A 24,303-nucleotide genomic window follows, 5' to 3' on the forward strand; every position below is an offset into this window, starting at 1 on the left:
AACAGACATTTTATTCCCAACTACAGTAACAAGCATTTACACACTACCGAACCTTCTTTAACATATTTGCAATGGGATACTTTTTGAGAAGTGCATTAGCCTGCTGTGAAGTCAACTGTGATGCCTTTAGTCCTGGAGTAAGGATTCCCAGTGAGCCAGTAGCCTTGTACTGTGCATTCTGTTTCTGCAAGGGTAACAAGTGCATACAGCTTGCGTCAAACACTACATGTATACTCAAGACATAAGTGGCACATCAACATAATGCCAATACAAAGTTTAACATAACACACATAATCTGTATCACTTTTCACATGGTTTAGCATAAAGGCAATTAATGATCTGCTAATGTGTCTAACTAAGGCGGGACATTGCACTTTCACCTGATAGCTACAGCAGCTTTAAATTTTCACCAGGTGCCTTGAAGGCATAGACTGCAATAATGATTTCTGCATCATTCTACACATAACAGTCTGGAAATTGGATGTGGCAACTATGAGCAAGACCTTGTCTGAACCATACAGAATGTTAGGCTTGTTTGTCATGTACAGTCGAGTGCATAATTTTAGAGACCACGGGAGCGCGTGCCGAGGCGCGTCGCTGCGCCTTCTGGCGGCTGCACGGCTCTGTCCGGGAGCGCGTACTGCGCACGCTCGTCCCATATCACCCGGCAGCCTGTCCTTTCGCTCGTTTCAACGGCGCGCATCTCGAAACGTGGCGGACGGTGCAAGGTGTCACTTCTGTAGTCGCTGTGAAGACAATGAAAAAAGCCGAGCGCTAATGTGACGACAGCACATCATTTGCGGGTTTCGGCGTGCTGCACATAGTGCACGTTACTCCTAGGCGATCCGCGGCGTGATCACATTTTGAATGTCGAGTTAGGCAATCAATAAGCTCAGCCAGCAGTGTTGCCTTTTGCGCTCTCATTCGCCGAACTAACGCACGTAGTAATACTCGGTCCAAATATCATGTGTCTATGAACATGCATGAAACCACCAAACGTCCAACAGCTGCAGAAAAGAGCCGAGGAAGAAAGGTGAAAACAAATTCGGTTTATTAAGGATAAATCCTTTATTAAGGCCGCTGCGGTGGTGCAGTGGTTTCGATGCTCGGCTGCTGACCCGAAAGACGCATCTTCAAGTCTAGTCGCGCATGCCGTATTTCGATAGAGGAGAGATACTTGGAACTAGTATACTGAGTGGACGTTAAAGAACCCCGAATGAGCAAACATTCCCAAGACGTTACTTTGGTGGAGCTCTATGTCATATCTATATATTAAAATTTATTTCTCTCTATATATCATGGTTCTGTCACGTCGAGAGCCCGCACTTATTATTGGTAGGAGTCGAGCCTCGACCCAAGAGTTTCTAGGATTCGAATTTCAGATATTCATGTGTCGTCTTCTACTACACGAACCATAAACCCCGATTGAAGTCAACCCATTAATTGGATGCATTATAGTAGATTAAGACAAGTAAGCGTGAATTAATGCGGATTGAGACGTGCAAGAGATGTCATAGGCTTTCACTTTCGAGTCTTTTCATATTTGGGGGTATCTGGGAATGTTTTTTCCGGAAACCAGAGAAAATCACGAAGGTTGAAAGGGGCGTCACCGCTTTCAGTATTTCAATAGAACTCTACCCATGACATATGCACGGAACATTCTCGAACGCGAAGTAGTCGGGAATTGAGACTGCCTCCATTAACATCCGTCGCTCGAGCATCAGCGTGTATTCTGGTATTCTGGTCACGTTGTTTTGTAAAATACTGAAGTGAATTACAGGCGAACACATTTCAGTTCGAAGTGCTCAAATGTTGGAGGCCCCACAAGGAAACAAAAGTTAATTCCTTAAGCTGTTCGACCAAATACCTCGCACGGCGGCACACCGCTCCTTTTGTACACATTACTCACTGCGTGGAAATGCGATTCTTTATTATAACTCTGTCAGAAAAATTGGGCACTCAGAAGGTTCACGCGTGCTTGCGACGCAGGCGCAGTACCATTTTGTCATTTTTGTCAATTCTTTGCCTTGTTTCGTGGTCTTTCGGGCTTGGTGACGATAAGAAATTATCTCGTACAGCAAATGTTGAATGGCAGCATATCGCGGCACAGCACAGCTATTGGACAGCCATTGGACAGTGCCATTCTCGAAAGAGTATAAGATCGGGGGTTTCAAGGCCCCCACATTCGTATTCAAAAATGTCGCCACGAGTACCAGCTGATGAAAGGAGACGCATCGTAGAGTTAAGCATCCAAGGCTTTTCTCAGCGGGTCATCTGCCGGCTCCTTCAAAGGTTAAGAAATGCGGCGAGTCGTGCCATCCAAGCGTACCGACAAACAGGGGGGATCAGTGACAGAGACCGTGCTGGAAGGTCAAGATGCACAGATGACGAAGTGGACAGGCTAATTATCGCCGCCGTAGTAGCTGATCCCCATATATCAGCGAAAGGCATAAAAGATGCATTGCATCTCAACGCGTCCGTCTGGACTATCCGTAGGAGGTTGGCAGAAGCAGGGCTTGCCAACTGCGTCGCGGCCCAGAAGCCCCACATCACGGACAGGCAAAGATCCATTCGACTGCAGTTTGCGCGTTCTGTGCAGACATGGGGATCAGAAGAGTGGGGAGAAGTCGTGTTCAGCGATGAATCAACGTTTTCAAGTCGCTGGGATCAGGAACGGCGAGTATGGCGTCCAATGAACTCGAGGTAACATTTGCGATGTCTTCTACATTAATGTCATGTACTATGTACTATTTGTACTATCATGTCAATGTACTATTTACCATTGAATGTGTAGAAAGAGTAGTGCACAAGGTAAGTAACCGCAACTGGTAAAAATTAATGGCAGGTCACCCACTACAGTGCGCCTTAATTACGTTGTGGTTAAGGCAAGTAAAGCCCAGCACTTTATTGTCTTCGAACTTCCTGTAGAACGTTGCTTAGCTTTGATTCTCTTTAAGCTGTGTTACTTCTTATCGTGAGCAGCTCGCCAAACTTAAGCACCTTAGCCAATGTGTGATGTTTTTTTTTGTATATTGTACCTCATTACCTTAGAAAAATACAGTTGAGTTTGCGAGGCCTTCTGGAACGCACTGAGGGTGCCTTACCAACATGTAGAATATTTCGCACCATCTTGGCGATCTCGCATAATTAAAATTTCATTATATGGATCTTCAAGTAAGACGAAATTGTTCGGGGATAAAGTGACTATGTGCCATTGTCGTTCTTATAAATCCGTGTAACCAATCCAGCATTTCCTTCCTCGCCAGGTATTCACCACAGTACACGCAGTCGGTCTTTGCCAGTGGCCGATGCTCTGTGAGTGTCTGGGCCGCCATGACCAGGAAAGGACTTGGACCACTGGTTCTTATCGATGGGAACCTTTCAGCCTCCACGTACTCCCTTATAATAGAGAGAGAATTGCTTCCTTATGTCTTGAATGGGCCGTTCAAGGATGGTTGTTTCGTGTACCAGCATGACAGGAGCCCGATTCACACTGCTCGCAGTGTGAAATCTTTGCTTGAGGGCCTTGCTGTTCGCACATTGGAATGGCCACCTGTAGGAGCGGACCTGAACCCCATTGAAAACGTCTGGGGTCTCGTGAAACGCCGACTTGCAGCGCGGAATCTTGGAAGTTCAACGAAGGAGACCCTATTCGCGGCCATACAGGAGGAGTGGGAAGCACTTCGTGCACGCCCCGAGATCGTGGCCGCGCTTTACGATGCCATCTCATGTGGCGCAAGTGATTGCCGCCGATGGGCGTTTGATTAAATACTGAAAGTAGTGATCCTTCCTGGATAGCAGTTATAGCTATCGTTTTCTTTTTTTTTCTGGCTTATAAGAATAAACTGTTTATTTATCGCGTTTCCTGGCTATTCATTCTGGACGCGCGATATTCAGTGGTTTACTGCATACCACTGCACGCGCGATATTCGCACCAAGAAATGGAGCTGGCATAACGTCTCCGAGACAGAGCACAAAATTCATCACTGCAAGATGAGCATATCACGCAACTCCGTTTGAGAAAAGCTGAGAAACTGCATGTTTTCCGCGCTGCATCAAGGAAGAAAGCGTATTGCATGGCGCGCTCGAGCCATGCTATTACATTAGAGGCATTTTCGCCGCTATATTATCGCTCGGGAGTACCGGTGCTTGCACAGCGACTGCAGAAGTGGCACCTTGCGCCGTCCGCATCGTTTCGAGATGCGCGCCGTTGAAACGAGCGAAAGGGCAGGCTGCCGGGTGTTATGGGACGAGCGTGCGCAGTACGCGCTCCCGGACAGAGCCGTGCAGCCGCCAGAAGGCGCAGCGACGCGCCTCGGCACGCGCTCCTGTGGTCTCTAAAATTATGCACTCGACTGTACAGCCACCCATTTTTTTTAACCTGAATGCGCGAGCGTTGACAGCCGAGTTGATAAGCGCCGCACAACGGAGCGCAGCGGCGAAATGAACGAGAATACGCGCATGCGCGCTATGAGCAGTCCTGGGCAGCTGTCGTCTGCTAGGCTTTTTCGGGAACCGGACACCACCCCCGCTTCTTTTAAGTACCGCTGTCGTCATCCTTTTTTTTTTTCTTTTCGGAACGCTGCCATCAAGTTACAAAGAAAAGGTCAAGTGATCGCGCTTGAGATGGATGGAATGTGATTACACAGGCTGATACACATGCTGATACTACGTGCGTATCAGCATTTTTACTGCGGGGCTGCTAAGCTTTTTGTTATGCCATGCGGAGTCGAAACTATTATCAGCGGCCAGCGCTCTCTCCGTTTTCTTCATGTTCTTATTCGGTCTTCATGCTTAGTCAAGCCAAGCTATGCTAAGGTCATGCCAAGCCATGTCATAATCACGCTAATTAAGGTCATACTACTGAATGTCTGCCTAATTAAGACATGTATTATGATCATGTTAATTAAGATTTACGAATTAAGACACTGCTAATTAGAATCGTGCGAATTAAGAACATTCTAATTAACCCTTCGCTGAGGATCCTGTTATTTAGTAACTAATTAAGATCACGGTAATTAAGACCTTCAAAATTAGAGTCATCTTAATTCAGACGTTGCTAATTAGCAAGTATTCATTATTAGCATTTGCACGTTCCTAATTAGCGAAGCCTAAATTAGCGAGACCTTTAAAACGAATTAACAAGACCGTTATTAGTGCGTCCTTAATAACACGATTTTAATTTTCAGGACCTTATTTAGCAAGGTCTTAAAGGAGCACTGACATCAAATTTACGCATGTCAAGATTTTTGCATCCACGAGTAGTTATCTACCCCCTAGTAGCGATTCGCGACCGAAAATGCAACTGAAGGACGAATAGCTATCTGTTTTATTGATTTATATCACCGGTATCTAGCGCGATTCAAAACGGCCTGCAAGCCCGCCATTTTTTAGCGCTGGCAGCGCTCCCTCGCGGTCAACTCCAGACCGCGCCCCAGTTTACCACTTGTCCACAGAAAGGAGTGACGTGAGGATCAGCTGCTCAGCTAATATTTCGTCTGCTAGGCGCACACGTTCAGTCATGCCTTGTCACCAGCGTCGCCGTCAAAAGTATCGACTTGTGTTGAAGACGACATTCTGGAACTTAGAATCACCGCGATACGCGACGTCGCGAATCATTTTCGCTTCGACCCTTTGCAAAATAGCGATTCAGAAATGGACGCCGTTCCAAGCAGCAACGAGGAGGTGCCCGGGGACGCACGCTTGGGCCATACTCGCTGGTGTGTCTCAATTAGCTATTTCAGAGAATTTTAGCGTGCACGGCATTCCGGTATACGCAAAGGGGTCTATGGAATATCGGCATAGCGAATGCACACCAGCGGAGAAATAGAATACGATAGGTTTCTACAATAACAATTCTGTGCTTGCCAGGTTCTTCTTTGCGCCGCCAGATGGCCCCACCTATCCGGCCTCGACGAGCAGGCCCGCACTACGCAGTGGTTCCCCGACATGCTGGCTCGTAGTCGCTCCGATTGATCGTACGCGCGCTGTGCGAGTGCGATCAATCGCACTCGCACGACAAATTAGTCGATGCGACACGATGAATCGCAAGCACGGACCGGGACAGCAAGGAGAGCCACCGGCTGGGAGTGAGAACGTCGCCTGGCGTCGGCGCCACAATAAATACACTCAGATCGGCGACGTCACCGTTACTAGCGTATCGTCACTCAGGATGGTATTTGCGGAATGTATCACACCTTACACGTAGCACTAGTGTCGATGTCGCAGCGTGGTCAATCTTCCGTTGAGCTTTTGTACGCTCTTTGCCCTCGAAATAAAATTACTTCCACGCGACGGACGCCATTCAAATTTGGCCAAGAAGACCTATGCATAACGAGCAATCGAATGAATGGCACATCTCGACCTTAAAATTTGATGTCAGTGCTAATTTAATGAGCATACCCTTACATGACATGGCTTAATTAGCTTGATCTTGGCACAGCTTGGCTTGACTAAGACCATGAAGAGTACGAAGAGAGCCAGAACAAGCGCCAGCCGCTGACGATGAGAGTTTCTTGTCGACTCCGTATGGCATAACGAAAAACTTGACAGCTACGCTGTAAAAATGCTGATACGCACGTAGTATAATTAGTGGTTGTAATCACATCCCATCCATTTGAAGCATGACCACTTGAACTTTTCTTTATAACTTGATGGCAGCGTTCAGACAAGAAAAAAAGGATGACGATAGCAGTGCTCCATAGAAGCGGGGGTGGAGTCCGGTTCCCGGAAAGGCCTAGCACACAACAGCTGCCCAGCACTGCCCATAGCGTGCATGCGCGTATTCTCGTTCATTTCGCCGCTGCGCTCCATTGTACGGCGTTTATCAAGTCTGCGGTTGGCGCTGGCGCGTTCAGGCGAAAAAAAAAAAGGGCGGTTGTACACATTCAGTAGCCATTGCAATAAAATAGCCATTACATATATCTGCAAGCCTAATTGGCTGCTTCGTGAGAGCTTCCAAATTGAAATTGCCTTGGATATCGAGGGTGAAAGAGAATGTGGGTCAAGCACTAAGAAAGGATTTAGTGAAAATTTTTAAAGAGTATTTTGGCCTCCACACAAGAGCCTTGTTCACAATTGTGGAGATAGGTTTGCGAGACGCTTACCCTACGAGGCGACCGGCAAGGGACGCGACGTTCTCCACTGCCGCAGCGAACAAAGACGCTACGGCCGGGTTCGTCGATTCTCCGGCACGGCGCAGAAAAGGCACTCGAGGCAGGAGGTCAACAAACAACACGGGTTTATTAACCCAAGATGCAGCACAGTGCGACAGTCACGGGCTTGCAGGCCGTAAAGGGAACTCCGCCAGACCGATCGAGTACGCTTGCCAGCGGCGCTACGACTATCACACAAAGGGCAGCAGTCGAGCACGCGAACGAGAAGCCGCCTGCTAGAGCAGCGCGTTAACCTCTCGTGCTGGCCTGAGAGCATCTCCCCCGGGCAAGCCCGCGCAAGACAGAAGCGAGCTCAAGGGGGAAGGGGGTTGTCACTGGCGGCCAATGAGGACAGGCGTTGCGCCGTGACGTAAGCTAGCTTGGTGGCGTGAGCATGTGAGCATGTCGAGGCATGCCCGGACGCGTGCCCGCGCGCCGGGAAGCCGACACATGGCTCGCACCAGACAAAGAGGCCTGGCGCTGCCGCCGTGGTTGCCATACTGCCGATTAACGGCGGTCCCCGGCGCTCGAGCCGCGCGGGGCCAACACACGCGCTAGCTGGGGAACGAGGCGCCAAAGGGGAGGGCGCGCTCGATTCCCACATTCCCCCCTCCTAAAGACCGAGACCAGCCTGTGAAAGAGGCTGTCCGAGGCCAAGTGGCAAGGTTAGCTCAGCCGCAAGGGGGCTGGCAAACGGGGCAAAGTCCAACAGGGGCGTGTCGTCTTCCCAAAGGTACAAGTCCATAGGTCGGCCATGGCCACGCAAAAGTTCCACCGAAAGTTCCACCACAAGGGGAGAGCGCCGGGAAGAAGGTCCACAGCCCAGGAGGAACGGGGGCAAGACTGCACAAGGGCGGGCAGCCAGCCCGCTTGAAGTTCACCGGTCTGGAGAGGTTGGCAGCCGGGAACGTACGAGGCGTGGCTGCAAGTTGCGTGCGGCAGCCCACCGCCGGAAGTCGCTGGGACGGGGGCCACACAGGAACGGCAGGCCGGAACAGCAGGCAGCCAGGAACGGAAGCCGGAGCGACCACGCTCGGGCCTGGGCCAAAGCTTGAGTGGGCGGACCAGCCGCCGAGGGCGGCTGCCGAAGCTGCCAGGTGGGCCAGGCAGGGTGGAGGTGGCTGCAGGGCAGAAGGCAGGAACCAGGCCACAGCAGGAAGGACCAGGGAACAGCAGGCCAGCTGATCAGGAACAGGCTGGTGGCACGGTAGGCGCAGGGAGACGACGGGGCGATGCAGGAGCGGACAGGAGTGCCCCCGGTATAACCGGCTTGCCAAAAAGGGTGCCTGCCTGACAGTGCTGCCCAACAAAAGGGGGCGCTTGCCAGGGTATGGCTTGGACGACACGTCAGAGGGTATTTTCGGCCAAGAGGGCCTTCTACCACTTCCAGACGTGTGCCGCCGCACCTTAGCGGTTATTCTCCATTCACTGTAAGTCCAGCTACCTGTCAGTGGGAGAAAGGTTGCTTAGGTGCGTTTCCGCAGGTTGTACCGGTGGCGTGGCTTGGAGCCAGCCTTCTCACGGCTTTCCTGCGGTTGTGTGACCGCCTCCCCCCCCCCCTCCCAAGTCGCTGCTGCGGGCAACGAAATGGTTTGAAGGCGGCTGCATGAGCCCGGGGGGCTTGCCCGCACGAGACTGCACGCATTGTCACACGAGGAGTGAAGAGCGTCACGTTTAATGCCTGGCCAGGTAGCAGAGCGGCGCAACTTTTGGAAAGTCTTACGGCCACTCGTATGTCCGGCCAACCGCGAGTCGTGGAAATAGCCGACGGTGGCTTTCCTTAGACAGCGGGGTACCCCCACATTAAAGGACTCCTTGGGAGCTTCTTCCGGTGGGATGTGTAGCGCAGGAGAACTCCGCCGGCGACAAACAGATGCGAATCCAACGTGCCCGCAGAAATACCAGACTGCGTAAACGGCACACGGCGCCGACAGCAATACCAGACTGTCAATACGCGCCCGCTCCTTGGGAGCACGGCTCTTGGAGCCCACAACGGATCGCACTGCTGTGCCTTCGGTATCTCTTCTCTGCTTAACAGGATACCGGCTGAAGTGACGTGCTCACCCGAGGCGATCGACTCAAAAGTCAATTCGCCGTCGGGGTTCGCTCCTTTCGACCCATTGGAGCCAGAGGCCCCGGAGTCTACTCGATGCGATTGCTCTCGGGAGTGGTGAACACAAGTGTCACACCGAAACGGGGGCACGCGGCAAGGCGTGAGCCACGACGTTTGAACTCCCTTTCCGGTAGCGCACAACGAAGTTGTACCGCTGCAAAGTCAACGCCCAGCGCGCGAGGCGGCCCGAGGGCTCGCGCAAGCGCTTAAGCTAGACTAGCGCCATGGGGTTCGTTTCCTCCACCAATGGCACTATGTTGACATAGCAGTCAAGCTACCGGCGAGCGAAATCTCGAGTGGCGTCCCGAACTTAAAAGGCAGCGGTAGCCACTACGAGGGATGCAAATGGTTGTAGGGCGCCGAAAGGGACGACCCTGTAGCCACCGCTTGGGGATTCAATCACGATACCCGTGCGCGCGAGAAAGACGCGACTGAGAATCACGGGCAGCGAAAGACCCGGGAGATGCACAAAGCGCTGTCGGCGCGCGCGATTCTCCCAGCGCACAACCAACCGCGAAGCGCCGCACGAAACAGCGGTTCTGCTCGCGAGATGGAAGGCAATGTTTTGCCTGGAGCCGTGCCGCAGTTGTGTGCAGCGCTAATTGCTCCGAGGCAGGCGCCGCCGTTGTAGGGTCGTGCGCCTGTTCTCCGACATGCACGCCATACCCAAAGGGGCCAATAAACGGCACAGAGGAGAAGGGTTTCCGCACCGACGGATGCATGATGCCTCATGCGACAGGCAAACGAATCGACAACGGAGCACGGTGGCTCACAATTGCCGAAAGCGTCGCCAAGGCGCGCATGAGGAAAATGATCGTCGGAAAACGCGGCGACGGTGTCGCCTATGCGAGCTGGCTCGCGGACGACACTGTCAACCCTTTACGCTCGTGACAACGACGGGCCAGCGAGCGTGTGAACGCCAGCACCATGTGGCCTAGGAAGGGACGTTCCGGTGCGGCGGTTTGGTCACTCAGCTGCGCTGCTAACAAAGGAAGGCCAGCGAGCGGAGACGACGCATTGGAGGGGCCCGAAAGCACGTGCTCCGCGTGTGTCTAGACCAGCTGAGAAAACCCGAAACTGGCTAGGCTAGGACTGTAGTCCACATTCGAGCGGTCATCACCAAAGGAGGCCCCAAAGACGGGATCTCTCCCGGTGGCCGAGAGCCGAGGGCCGCTAAGGCGAGCTTACCTCGTGCTGCCAGCGTCGTCCGCATCGAACGAGATCAAGTCCCACGTTGGGACTGAGTTATGTGGAGATAGGTTTGCGAGACGCTTACCCTACGAGGCGACCGGCAAGGGACGCGACGTTCTCCACTGCCGCAGCGAACAAAGACGCTACGGCCGGGTTCGTCGATTCTCCGGCACGGCGCAGAAAAGGCACTCGAGGCAGGAGGTCAACAAACAACACGGGTTTATTAACCCAAGATGCAGCACAGTGCGACAGTCACGGGCTTGCAGGCCGTAAAGGGAACTCCGCCAGACCGATCGAGTACGCTTGCCAGCGGCGCTGCGACTATCATACAAAGGGCAGCAGTCGAGCACGCGAACGAGAAGCCGCCTGCTAGAGCAGCGCGTTAACCTCTCGTGCTGGCCTGAGAGCATCTCCCCCGGGCAAGCCCGCGCAAGACAGAAGCGAGCTCAAGGGGGAAGGGGGTTGTCACTGGCGGCCAATGAGGACAGGCGTTGCGCCGTGACGTAAGCTAGCTTGGTGGCGTGAGCATGTGAGCATGTCGAGGCATGCCCGGACGCGTGCCCGCGCGCCGGGAAGCCGACACATGGCTCGCACCAGACAAAGAGGCCTGGCGCTGCCGCCGTGGTTGCCATACTGCCGATTAACGGCGGTCCCCGGCGCTCGAGCCGCGCGGGGCCAACACACGCGCTAGCTGGGGAACGAGGCGCCAATGGGGAGGGCGCGCTCGATTACCACACAATCCAGGGTTTCATGGAATCATGTCTGCTTCAGGAGAGGCATGATGCATCTTCCTGCCAAAGAGGCATCATGTCTCTTCATGACTTGAAAGGATTCCACCAAATCATGTCTGCTTCAGGAGAGGCATGATGCATCTTCCTGCCAAAGAGGCATCATGTCTCTTCATGACTTGAAAGGATTCCACCATTTCCATTTCAATGGGCTTTGAATGTGCGACCATGGCAGCGGTATCGTTTTCCTTGAAGAACACACTGCTTACACAGAGCAAGAATGACAAGTTCTAAATGCAACAAACAAGGAATAATTCACAAATTTTATAAACGATGCCCTTCAATTTCCAAAGGAGGCTCTGTTCAGTCTAGGCATTTTAAATGGAGAATTCAATGTCTGAATATAATATCTTTATGCACAAGTCATAAATAGCACCCATTATTTTGGACTGCGGTGCTGCGTTCTTGAGCTATCTATTATAAGCGAAAGCTCATATGGCAAACATCATATCATTGATAAAATAAGCGGCTACATTCGCAAGATGAAATGAAATTCTGGCTGAGAAACTAAAAAAATCCATGCAGAATCTCTTTGGCAGTTGTTTTTGCATAAGCACAGTTTTATTGTAATTTGCAGCCTTCCCTAGAACGCTACTTTTTGGGTAGCATGGGCATGGCATCCTATATCTTCTTTCTAGCATTCGTTTGAATTTGGAACAGCCCCACAAACGGTACATCCCGCAACCGCTGAAACACGAGTTTGGCATCAAATTTTCACACAGTATCAACTCTCCTGATGTGCACAATCCTCTATGTATGCTTTAAATCTTGTCTTAAAGAGGGCTTTTATTCCACTACCACAATATTGAAGAAAGCTTTCATGGCAAGTGCTCTCTTTTTGCATTTGTTTAACACTGCGGAATCTATTCATATGGTTCAGATATATTAACATTCTGCAAGCATGGATGTTTAGCCCAGTGGTTAAGACACTCGCTTTTGGAATGTGGGAGCACTGCCAAGAAAACTTTTGTCTCATGGACCACGGTGTAAGAAAGAGTTAGGTGCTGACACTCGCCGCTCCGCTTGAGGAGAGGACGCCGGCAGATTGTGTTCGCCGATGGCCTTGAGCCACGAGCAGTTTTCGCGGCGCCCGTTGAGATGGCGCTACGGTAAGGGGTCTCAGGGGCTCGCGCGGCGCTCATTCTGAAATTCGTGCGCAAAGAAAGATCTTCCTGAAAGCTTTGTGTGCGTGACATTTTGTGATTTATAAACGCGTTGCCCTGTGCCTGAGAGCCCTGTCAGTGCATTTGTATTGCTAATTCGTGTATTGTGATTGAGTGCCCGTATACCTCGACGCTGTGGATGATGCCGAGTACCCTTTAGCGGCCTTGTCGCTGGCTGCGCCTCGAAATGGGCAAAAAAATGTTTTGTCCCGAATTGCAAGACTTCTACGGAGCGTGTGTCGCTTTTCAAGGCTCCGCGTGAACCAGAGCGCTTAGATAAGTGGCGACGGGCGATTCTGAGAGCAGACAGAATATTGGAGCCGACTGACCATGTGTGCGCGAAGCATTTCCCGGAAGAAGCGATCTCTGCAACATATCATGCAGAGTACAAGGGAAACGTCCTGTTGCACGCCCGAAAGAGACCTACGCTCTCTTCGGATGCTGTGCCTAGCATTTTCGACGGCTGCCCAAAATGCCTGACCGTGCAGCAAAGAACCAGGAAACCTCCGCGAAACGGCAGGCTCTGCTGCCGCCTTCTCGGAAGCAACGGGGGCGAAAAGGTTCAACTGCTTCGGAAGTGCCTTACCCGACCGCTGAATGTACGCCAAATGTATTGCACGTAGAGACAGCTACTCCATGGCATGGCAATGCTGAATCAACGGGCACGCAACGCAAGAGGCCACGCTTCGACTTCAGCAGCGACGAGCCTCCTCCACGTGAAGAACAGGAGGCTTCTGAACACAACACTGACAGTGTGAGTGGCCTATGCGCTACCGACTCACGTCGTCATCAAGCCGGAAAGGTAATTTTTTGTTTTACATTCAGATGCCACTTTTTGAGCTGCCTCATCTATGCCTATTAGGACAAAGAAACATTAAATGTTGAAAAACAATCAGTGAACAGAAATCATTGTACATACTACTTCTCTGATGCAGTCGCGATTTTTTTACGTTTACGGTATTCACGTGATTATAATCAGTTTGCCAGGGGTTGACTTTCGGGACCCAATGAAGTTCTTCACACCATATCATGCAGCCGACATTGCCAGAGGCCAAAATGCAGCAAATGCGAGACGCTAACCGCAAAACAGGCAGGGGTCGCGTGTCGATCGAAGTTATTAATAGAACGCGTGTAATACCCCTGTCACACGTGCACCCGTGAACTCCGTTTAACTCCCTCGTCTTTTCCTCGAGGGAGATGGGGTTCATGTCACACGGTCACCATTTCGCTGAGGAAGTTAAATGGAGCTTTTGGTGGAGGAAGTTCGGTTATGCCCATTTCGGCTCGATGGTTGAAACTTGTCTGACGAAGGTTTTTTTTCGTTCAGTTTGCTAAGCAACTAGAGCGCAACAGCGATATCCACACGTAGACACACAAACACACACACAAACGCGCGCACACACAAATGCACACACATACGCACGCACACGCACACATGCCGTCACACACACGCACGCATGCACTCACACACGCAATACGCATACACATGCACGCGCACGCACACAAACGCACATGCATACAGACAGCCACACATACGCATGCACGCAAATGCACACACACGAGCGCACGCGCACAAATGCACACACGGGCACGCACATGTCTTTACACACGCGCACGCACACATGCACTCACACACACGCAGACACGCGCGCGCGCGCACGCAATAAACGCACACACACACATGCACGCACACAAATTCACACACGCACATGCACACCGACGCACACGCATACGCACGCACACGCGCTGGCACATGCCCTTACACACGCGCACGCAGACACACGCGCGCGCATGCACACACGCAATACACACACACATGCACGCGCACGCACACAGATGCACATGCACACAGACGCGCACACATACGCACGCACGCAAATGCACACACACGCGCGCACGCACATGCCCCTACACACGCGCACGCACACACACGCAGACACACTTGCACGCACACACATACACAGGCTCACACACACGCGCGCAAGCACACACTCGCAATACACACGCGCGCGCACACACACGAGCACGCACGCGCACTATCGCCTTCCTTATTGCTAGCGTGCCTTCGCTCTTTGGTGGAGACTGCCTCAAGGTAAGCCAAACCGCAAACGCCCTCGAGCTGCTATCCTTCGAGTTGCTATCCTTATAGCAGCTACCTCGAATTTTCACTCACGGCCAACACTGCTTTTTTGCTAAGAACTAGGGGTGTGCGAATATTCGAAAGTTTCGAATATTCGTCGAATATTACATTCGAAATATTCGTATTCGATTCGAAAATCGTGTATTCGAATAGTTTCGAATATTTGATAACTTCGAATATTCGAAAAATTCGAATATTCGATTCGATTATCATGCATAAAATAACTCGTCTTCCACATTTCTGCTGCGTTCGTATAGCTAAAAACGTTGCCGAGAAGAGCGATAAACATCGTGGCACGATATCTGCCTGCGACGAGCGTCCCAATATGTATGATTTATTGCTGGTGCATCTCCGACGTGCAGCGTTGTTGGCGATCATGTAACCATACATTTTCAATATTATGCGGCCGTAACGTGCCGCACTACCACTCGTTCACTATGCGGGACCACTTCTGAAGAAAGACAGTGACCCATGTGACTGGTGGCGGACTGTAGGCACCTTCAGATACCCCAGTCTGGCAAAGCTTCGCCCCATGTACCTCCCTATGCCAGCCACTTCTGTTCCAAGCGAGCGTGCCTTTTCAGTGGAAGGGGGGGGAGTTGTCTCTGTTAGAAGGAGCGCCTGCTGCCTGATCATATGGAGCAACTCATATTTCTTCATGATAACGTCTAGTCATTACTTTCATTGTGCCGTGATATTTGCTTGTGTTGTGATGTGCATTGTGCTAGCCTGGACATTGTGTTCTGGAGATAGCAGTGTATGTTGTGTTGCCAGTCAGGCTGTTAATGTTTTTTTTTTTCAAATAGCTACGTGTTAAATAAAATATTGTTACTGTGGAGGCATTTTACCTTTGATATTCGATATTCGATTCGATATTCGTATTCGATTCGTATTCAAAAAATTTGATATTCGCACACCCCTACTCAGAACCAAAGACGCCGACGCCGCCGACACCGGAATTTCAGCGAAAACGAGCTCTTTAACGCGGTCCGGTCAAAATGCGACCGCTCTCCAGACCAACGTTTGCTGCTGTCGGAACATTTATATGACAAGAACGCTGTTGGGAAATAATCTTCCGATACAATTAAAAATCAATTTCGTTACTGCAGAATCTCAGTGTACTAATTTATTCACATCTATGTGCACAAGTATATCGAACGTAATAAACAAGCGAGGCTCCACAGCAATAACCTACAACGCGCAGATCGTGGCCTTTCCCCAATGAGCCCCCGTCTGTTAGCGCCACCTGTCGCAGCCAAAGGAAACAGCCAAGGCGGCGAACACAATCTGGACGCGGCACCGGCGGCAGAGTCATCACCTAACTTATTCTTACACCGTGTCATGGACTTGTTTCTCTATAATGAACTGTTCAAACTGAATCAAACTGTTCACATATTGCTTGGTCTTGCACTAACTGAAGCCGTTTCTAACAGCTGCTGGTGTAGCTTGTAATAGAAACAGAATCTAATGAATAATGCAGTTACATTTCCCCAATCATTAAATAGTTGTAAAATCTATTCACATGGCAACAAAATAGATGTATGTTAAAGGGACACTAAAGAGCAAAACGATTTTTCTCGCATTAGTAAAGTAGTCTTCCACGATACCAAAAACACCACGCTTTCTGCGCGAAGATGCTTAATAAGCGAGAAAACGCGCAAAAAGAAAATACAGGTGGCGACGCCACCTTGGAATTCCCGCACCGTTTGCCGTGACGTCACATATTTTTGACGGCGCCTGCTTGGGCCTACGTAGTTCCTAATCGATTAAATCAAAGTACATTGTCCTCTGAGGGGGCCAGATACTTGACATAACGAGTTTGTGGAAATTTAGTCGAGCCAGTGGCGCCAAAATACGTTAAATACTCTTTGAAGTCTTTTACGTCACAAATTACAAAGTTCGGCGCGAAATTTAAAAATGAAACTTTGAACTCGGTTTTCTCCTCTAATAATAAACCTATGGTGGTGAAATAAACTACACAAGAGTTCTTCGAGCACACTTTATCAATTTAAACCAATTCGTTGTTTCTCTTTAGTGTCCCTTTAAGTGAAAATTGTGGTGCCTTCCACAACCTCATCTTCTGTTTGCACATGGTCACAAAATTTTGATAAAGGTCCACCTTCTCGAACTGCCACTATGAAGGCAACATGGAAGACATGGCAAGTGCAGCAGGACTATATTCCACAGCCAACTATGCAATTTATTATAAAGCTTGTACAATGTGTAATATACACAGGGCAATGGGGCACGTCTTCATCACACTCTCCATAGGGTCAGACCCCAAAACCACAATATTACTGAGGCATGTTGTAGTGTGAAACTTTGAAATAATTTTTTAACAGCCTGGGGTTCTTTAAAGGGACGCTAAAAAGAAACAATGAATCGGTTTAGATCGATAAATTGTGTTCTGAGAACTCTAATGTCGTTAATTTCACCATCACAGGTTTATTAATAGAGAAGAAAATAAAGTTCAAAGTTTCAGTTTTAAATTTCGCGCCGAAATCTCCTCGCGTGACGTCACGGATTTCAAAGTGTATTTATGGTATTTTGGCGCCAGTGGCTCAACAAAATTATCCCAAACTTGGTATGCTAAGTCTATGGCCCCCTCAGAGGACAATACTTCATTTTTACCAATTAGGAACTACGTAGCCAACTAGTAGGCGCCGTCAAAACATGTGACGTCACAGCAAATGGTGCGGGAACTTCAAGGTGGCGTCGCCACCCACATTTTGTTTTTGCACGTTTTCTCCCTTACTAAGCGTTTTCTCGCAGCAAGCGTGGTGTTTTTGGTATCGTGAAAGAGTACTTTACTAATATGAGAAAAATCGTTTTGCTCTTTAGTGTCCCTTTAATGTATCCTTAAATCAAAGGACACTTCTAGCATTTTGCCCACATCAAAATGTGGCTTTCGCAATCGGGAATCGAACCCGTGACATTGCACCTAACACCATAGTCATTAAGCCACTATGGCAGGTAAAGCTTTTTGATTTACTACTAGTGCAAACCAGGGGCATTATAATGCAAAAATTACATTCACTTGATTATAGTGCAATATGCTGAGTGGTGAATGGCAACAGTGGAACACTGGGAGGGCACACTGAAAGCGAATGATGAATTACAAAATTTCTGAAAGAGAATTACTACATTGACCTGTGGCTATTGACCTTTTTTCATGCTTTATTTTTGCGGAGGAGGCAACTTTTATTGTGCTTTAAATTAGGGTGACATTCTATGCCCTATTTGCGCTTTCTGTGTATGGAAGATCCCTATCATACATACAAAAATATAGGGTGCCATCCTAAAGTACTAGCAATTTCGTAAATGCCTTTAAAATATGGCAGCAAATGGTACGAGATGGTGCTGATTCTTGCACTAAGTTGTTGCATTAGATGCTTGAAGACCACTGAGATGCTCATGTAAAAAACAATTCACAATATCTACCTAAGCTATGACCACAACAGGCAATGCATGGTTTTAATGACCACAAATCTAACTTTTAGAGTATGAAAGTCTAAGGAATAATTATTTTTCCTTTTTTCCTTACTTTCATGTGATATGTTGTCCAGAATATTGAGCTTTTTGGTTAAAACAGAATTTTTGAAAGTAAATATGTGATATGTTTTTTCAAGATTTGATAGATGAGCTTTAAAGTTTAGGCATAACTAATATCACTGCAAGCAATGTCAAACAAGGGATGTCACTGTTTCGACATTGCTGCTATGAAGCAGTTACTGCCCTGCTGAAACCAAGTCTCTTTGTCAAAAGACTGGCTCCAGTAACACTCCCTGTTACCAAGCTTTCATAAGTTTAAGCTTTCATTTTGCCCTGAACTTCCGTCTTGTTTAAATCACTGTACACATCTACTTTCCATCTTCTTTGCAATTTTTTTCCAATCTAACAAAGCCTCTACTTGGTTAGCAGAGCCCAATTAGTAATGTTCAGTCTTCTAGAATTTTCTCTGTCATCCAAACTTTAGCAACCTAATACAATTCCTTAAAACAATCACACAGAGATAACATACAACCATTTCTTCTAAGGTAGAGCTTGGGCAGGTGTTTCTGTAGCTTGCGGATGATTAATAATCAGGAAGGGGTCATTTGTTTCAAGCACGCTCAATGGTTTGTGCTTGATTCTTGAATCAGTGCTGACTACACAATCCCTCATACTATTAGCAAACATTAGAGCACAATCAACTGCAATGCACAGCAATGTTCACCTCTTCAACACAGGTTCTTGAGAAAATTAATAAAGCAATGCACAATGAACAAGACCACAACAAAGAAACATGTACATGAGCTCAATAGCTGACAACAAAATTAATTAGTAAAGCCACTGCTACTGCACAGATTAAGGAAACCAACCAACAATGAAACTAAGTAAGTGATAGGGGACATTACTTATAGGTTTTAACTGTAGTGTAGCAATTATGAGATAAATAGAAAGGTATTATAGTGGATCAGCTTGCTAGTGGTATGGACCGAACCTACAACCTTCAAATAATACGTCCGATGCTATATCAATTGAGCACTGGTGGTGGTCACTTTTCCATTAACTTTACTGGGTATTCATGTTCTGTGTAATCCTGGGAGTATTATCCAGTGCTGCTTCATTGTCTGTTGGTTTCATTAAGTTGTGCCTAACAAAGGAACGAACCCTCGATCAATCCCCCACTCTTTCGTTCATTCATAGAAAGGGTCTCATTTCGGCATACTTGATGGCTTCAGTAGTATGCGAGGGTTTACTCGTCAGCTGCCAGTGTGTAACAAGATCACGTGCTACGTAATGCCAGCTGGCAAAAAAAGAATGTGCCACACTCACTGTCGCAGTTGCAAGCGACATTGGCTAACACTCTCAGGATTACACAAAACAGAAATACCCAATAATGTCGATCGAAAAGCTACCCCCGCCATAGCTCAATTGGTAGAGCATCGAACACGTTCTCCACAGGTTATTAAAAGGAGGGATCAGGACACCGTCCGAAATGATATTAAAAAACAAATGCATCAACGTTTCAGCTCCCCAACGGGAGCCACGTTTACAATGAATAGCGCAACTGTTTGTCAGATCCCTTCTTTTAATGTTTCATCCCAGCCGGATGGGTTTCTGTCATACTCTCGAGTTATCCGAAGGTAGTAGGTTTGGTCCCTACCAGCAGCAAGTTGATTTTTCATCCACTATAATTCCTTTCCATTTATGACATAATTACTACACTGCAGTTAAAACCTACAATTAATGTCCCCGATACCTTCCTTAGTTTCATTGTCTATTGGTTTCATTAAATTGTGTCTAACAAACAAACGAGCCCTCGATCAATCCCCACTACTGCACAGGTTTGAGTGAGGTACACACATTTACATACCAGGAATTTGTTGAAGCATCCTTGAAATGCGGTGACTTCCTTAGAACAATTATTGGAATCGTAGTTTTTTTCAGCCAAGCAAGAGAACAAGGTCATCATCTCTGGTAAGCAGGCAACATCTGTAAGTGTAGCAAAATTCAGGTTTCAATGAGATTAGCATTACTCTCTTCTGACAAGGTCTAGCTATAGAACTTAGCATCAATGGGAGAAGTAACGTCTCTATGGCATCATTCTTCTTAGCGTATATGGACAAAATATGAAAAGTTTGATAGAAGAAAAAAAAAACAGGTAAAAGGTGCAGAAAGAACGAAATGTAGGCAAAAAGGTGTACATTCTGTAGCATATTTCATAACGGTCACACGGTGCACTTGCATCGCAATTAAATATGCACTGCGTGGTCAGAAAGTTCCTAGGTTCGTGCCTATCCATCTTGATTATAATGCAGTCTTTCCAGTTCACGATGACATCTTGCAAAGGTATCTCAATGAGATCAGATTCATGGTCTTTTTTGTAAAATAAGGAAAGTACAACCAGTGGAATGGCGCTAGCAGTCATCTGCTGGGCCCTGCTGTGGCTTTAGCATTACTTGTCTTGTTTTAATCATGAAAAACAAATACCATAAGAATCTATAGCCGGAAGGGCCTGCAGAATCTCAGGCACATCCATCGGACATGCTAAACTGGGTTGTTTAGAGGTGCTGACCAAAGTTAACAACGGCTTTTCATTATATGGGAAGAGCTAAGAAGCCACAAACAGGGCAAGTGCCAATACAAACTTGACCATAAAGTAAAATCTTCATGCAAAACATAAAAACTAATGACAAAAGGATGTCAGACAGGGCAAGTTGGTTAAGGTTCATACTTAAAACAGTGCAAAAGATGGAAGCACAAGACAAGGCACACCACAGGACCTGTGGTCTTCTTTGTCTAGTGCTTCCATGTTTTGCACTGCTTTGAATATGACTAACGACGTAGTCACCCTAAATATTCCAGTGGCTGGTCATGGGCTGTTTGCACTGTGAAAGGATAGGACATATAATCAGGGCGTCAAAAAAAAAAACAAGCAAAGAAAAAGACGAGCTTGGTTCGGGTTCAACACACTTCACATCACTCCAGTTCAGTTCCGGTTTGTGAAATTAAAATCTATGGCGGTCTGCAAACTGGTTCATAACACTGAACCAGTTAACAGGCAAGTTAGGCACAGTAAACTTCGTCTTCAACACGTTACACAATGCTATTACCTTAAGTGTGTGCTGAAACACTCCAGGCACCACTGCTTAACTGACTGCACTCATAAGTTCACCGGGATTTGTACTCTGTCATTTTTCATTTTATGTCCCCTTTCGTTTCCAATCATGCGCTATGCCAATCATGCATTGTGCATGATACACCTGCAACTTTTGTCGGGAGTTGGAAGAAATTGACCCACTGACACTGGAAACAGCTATCAATATTTTCACATAAATAGCATTGAAACTAGGTAAAAGTAGCTACAGCAGGCATACACGCATAAACACAACCATCTTATGAGCACTGAGTTGCATTGTAAGCATGTGCAGCCCTTTGATGCTCTCTCTTCCTTGTATCTCTTTCAATTGCTTATCATACTGAGAACAGGAAAAACAGAAGAAATTTATACAGATGGAACAGTGGAATTTTCAAGCTGGGGTGAATAGAAATGTTAGAAAAATATGTATGTTGCACATAGATTGAAATGAAATGAAGTGAAAAGTTTTGTAGAATCTGTTCAGCAACAAAACTTCGTATAATTTGATGCATTTACGTTAGATATGACACGGCCAGCATTAAATCTGGTGCCCAATCACATCTAAATTAATGATAAAATGGAGAGCAGTATATCACAGACTAATCTCGTGTGAAGTGCAGTGCTGGTTGAGTTAAAGGCTACAGCATCGTGCATCGCGAATCCCGGCCGCGGCAGCTGCATTTTCGATGGAGGCGAAAATGTTTGAGGCCCATGTACTTAGATTTAGGTGCGCGTTAAAGAACCCCAGGTGGTCGAAATTTCCGGAGCCCTCTACTACGGCGTCCTTCATAATCATATCGTGGTTTTGGGACGTTAATCCCCAGTTATTACTATTATTATTATTAGCATTGTGCATCACAAACACATTAAGACTGGTGAAACAACTGCTTTCTCTAAATTGCATAAAGGCGAGGCATGCCTACTTAATGGCAGGTAACTATTTTCGCATATGTAACCTCATTCCTCTGTATGTTAAGGAACCCGGTCATCTTTGCCACGGCAACACTGGAATCATTTGGATGAGTCTCCATTTAAATCGATCTCTCCATGTAAACTGCAACAACTGCTGTCACGTATAGTATTCGAAGTTCTAATCCCATTACTTTCTTACACGAGCTGAAAAAAAAAGGCATAAAAATATACCAAATAAACCTGCAAATTTTTGCATGAAATGATTTCATGGTTAAAACGAGAACAATGAATTACATGTGGCATAACATTCAAGAAGCATGCAAAACATCTGTAATAAGTTGGCCATAGAAGTCGGGGAGACGACAAACTTAGGCACAGTATACAACACTTACAAAAATTCGGGGTAATAAGGAGCATTAGTAGAAGACTTTTTAACTGATAACTTGGTGGACTATCTTCTCAAATCGTGAAATCATGCCTGCGCCAAAATGTCGGACGTAATGAATTGCTGTTCCTGTTAGCTTAAATGTTTATTAGTTTACTAGTTAACTCAAACAAATAAAGGACAGATAAAGAAAAACAGAAAGACAGGCGGGTACCGATCGCAGCAAAGAAGCGCTACGAGCAGAAGACGGCACAGTATGTCTTCGTGCCCAGAGCTATTTGAACCGCTTTGTTCCGAACCGATAACTCATACTATTTTTTTCGGTTCAGGCTCCGGTTCGACACCGTGCTCATACCGGAAAATTTTGCGGTGCTAACAGGGACACAGAAGCGCAAACAACACAGATCAGACCGAATGGGAGTGATTGCACTTGGATTCAGGGCACGAAAAGCGAATGTAGAATTGTTTAACGATATGATCAGGGGCGTAGCCAAGGGGGGGGTTGGGGGGGGTTCAAACCCCCCCCCCCCCGAAATTTTTCAGTTTTGCTTGCGTATATATACACGCACACATACAAACGCACGCACGAACATGCATGAAGTATGGTTGACCCCCCCCCCCCCCCCCGAAAAAAATTTCTGGCTACGCCCCTGGATATGATGCTTCAGCTCTTTGGTTAGAAAAAGTGGTATTTGCAAAACGCACCGTTCTGGCGACCTTTCTTTCCAGAGACCTTGTCTTTCAGTTGCATGGGCAAGAGCTGTCGAAACGGGACGGGTGGCTCGGCAGGTCGTCGGCCATTTCCGTATAACGACTCTGTTGTTCGCATTCTATTTACACAGACTCACGATAACACGTGTTAACAACCACACAATACGAGAAGCGAAGCAAGCTACTTCGTTACCTTCGCTACAGTGTACTCTACCTTCGCTCACATGGAGCGCACACACCGCACATGCCGGTACTACCGGACTACCGGTACGGTTTACGTTCAGTGTTGCTTGACAGACCTTAATCTCCTATTTTAAGCAGCAAACTCGTATAGCACCAACGCCCGCATAAATATATAAAATACTTGTTAAAACACCACTATTAAAAAAAAAAAACTCCTTTTTTGAAGTGCATAAGCTAATACTCCTTAGTGTTTTTAAGAGTATTTAATGACCCAGTTTCTTCGTCGCCCGGATAGCTCAGTCGGTAGAGCGTTAGGCTTTTAACCTAACGGTCCGGGGTTCGAGTCCCCGTTCGGGCGCGGTTTTTTTTTTTTTTTTTTTTTTCTTTTTTTTTTTTGCCTATTGCTGTCATTGCAAGCAAGTACCGTTGTACACCATTTTGTGAGTAGAGTGAAAGCGTGGCCCCTTCAGTATTCGCCTCAGCGTGGCTGCACCGACCACGACCTGCACCGACAGTGATGTGATGACGACAAAGCGCCTACTATGGACGGGTGCCACTTATGAATAGAAAGCTACAATCGCAGTCTTGCTCGTGCTTGGTCTATCGTTCTAAATCTCTGTTGTTAACCCATTTGCACCTGACTTGCATTAGCATTATTGGGTCGAGGACATGGACATCGGCCAAGCAACACTAACAGCTCACCCGAGCCACGCCAGTGCTCCTCCTCCCCCACATCTCCCTCCCCACGGTGCAACAGGGGTTTTCGCCCGAGTCACCCCCCCCCCCCCCAAGACAAAATCCAGCCGACACCCATGGTGAGGTGCGCGTTCCCGATGGCATTTCGCTGCGGTTGCACTGTTGACCATCCTATGCCTTGGTTCCTGATTACAGGACATCATTTAGGAAATCTACTGCACCTTTGTCGTCATTTTTTATCC

The 24,303-nt window shown here is 47.8% G+C and overlaps 1 protein-coding gene and 1 non-coding gene across 2 annotated transcripts; one reads left to right on the plus strand and one right to left on the minus strand.

Moving 5' to 3' along the window:
* LOC119399832 (uncharacterized) lies at positions 1 to 23,436 on the minus strand. The gene is made up of 3 exons (XM_037666692.2): positions 23,177 to 23,436; positions 19,909 to 20,027; positions 1 to 184 (listed from the first exon to the last, which is right to left on the minus strand). The coding sequence occupies exons 1-3, from the start codon at positions 23,298 to 23,300 to the stop codon at positions 44 to 46; spliced, it is 384 nt and encodes a 127-aa protein (XP_037522620.1). The 5' UTR covers positions 23,301 to 23,436; the 3' UTR covers positions 1 to 43.
* Positions 23,437 to 23,650: 214 nt separating this feature from the next.
* On the plus strand, positions 23,651 to 23,723 carry Trnak-uuu (transfer RNA lysine (anticodon UUU)). The gene has a single exon. It is a non-coding gene; the product is annotated as a tRNA-Lys (tRNA).
* Positions 23,724 to 24,303: the final 580 nt, after the last annotated feature.

This window comes from Rhipicephalus sanguineus, chromosome 1 (assembly GCF_013339695.2).
Source record: "Rhipicephalus sanguineus isolate Rsan-2018 chromosome 1, BIME_Rsan_1.4, whole genome shotgun sequence".
Lineage (NCBI taxonomy): Eukaryota > Metazoa > Arthropoda > Arachnida > Ixodida > Ixodidae > Rhipicephalus > Rhipicephalus sanguineus.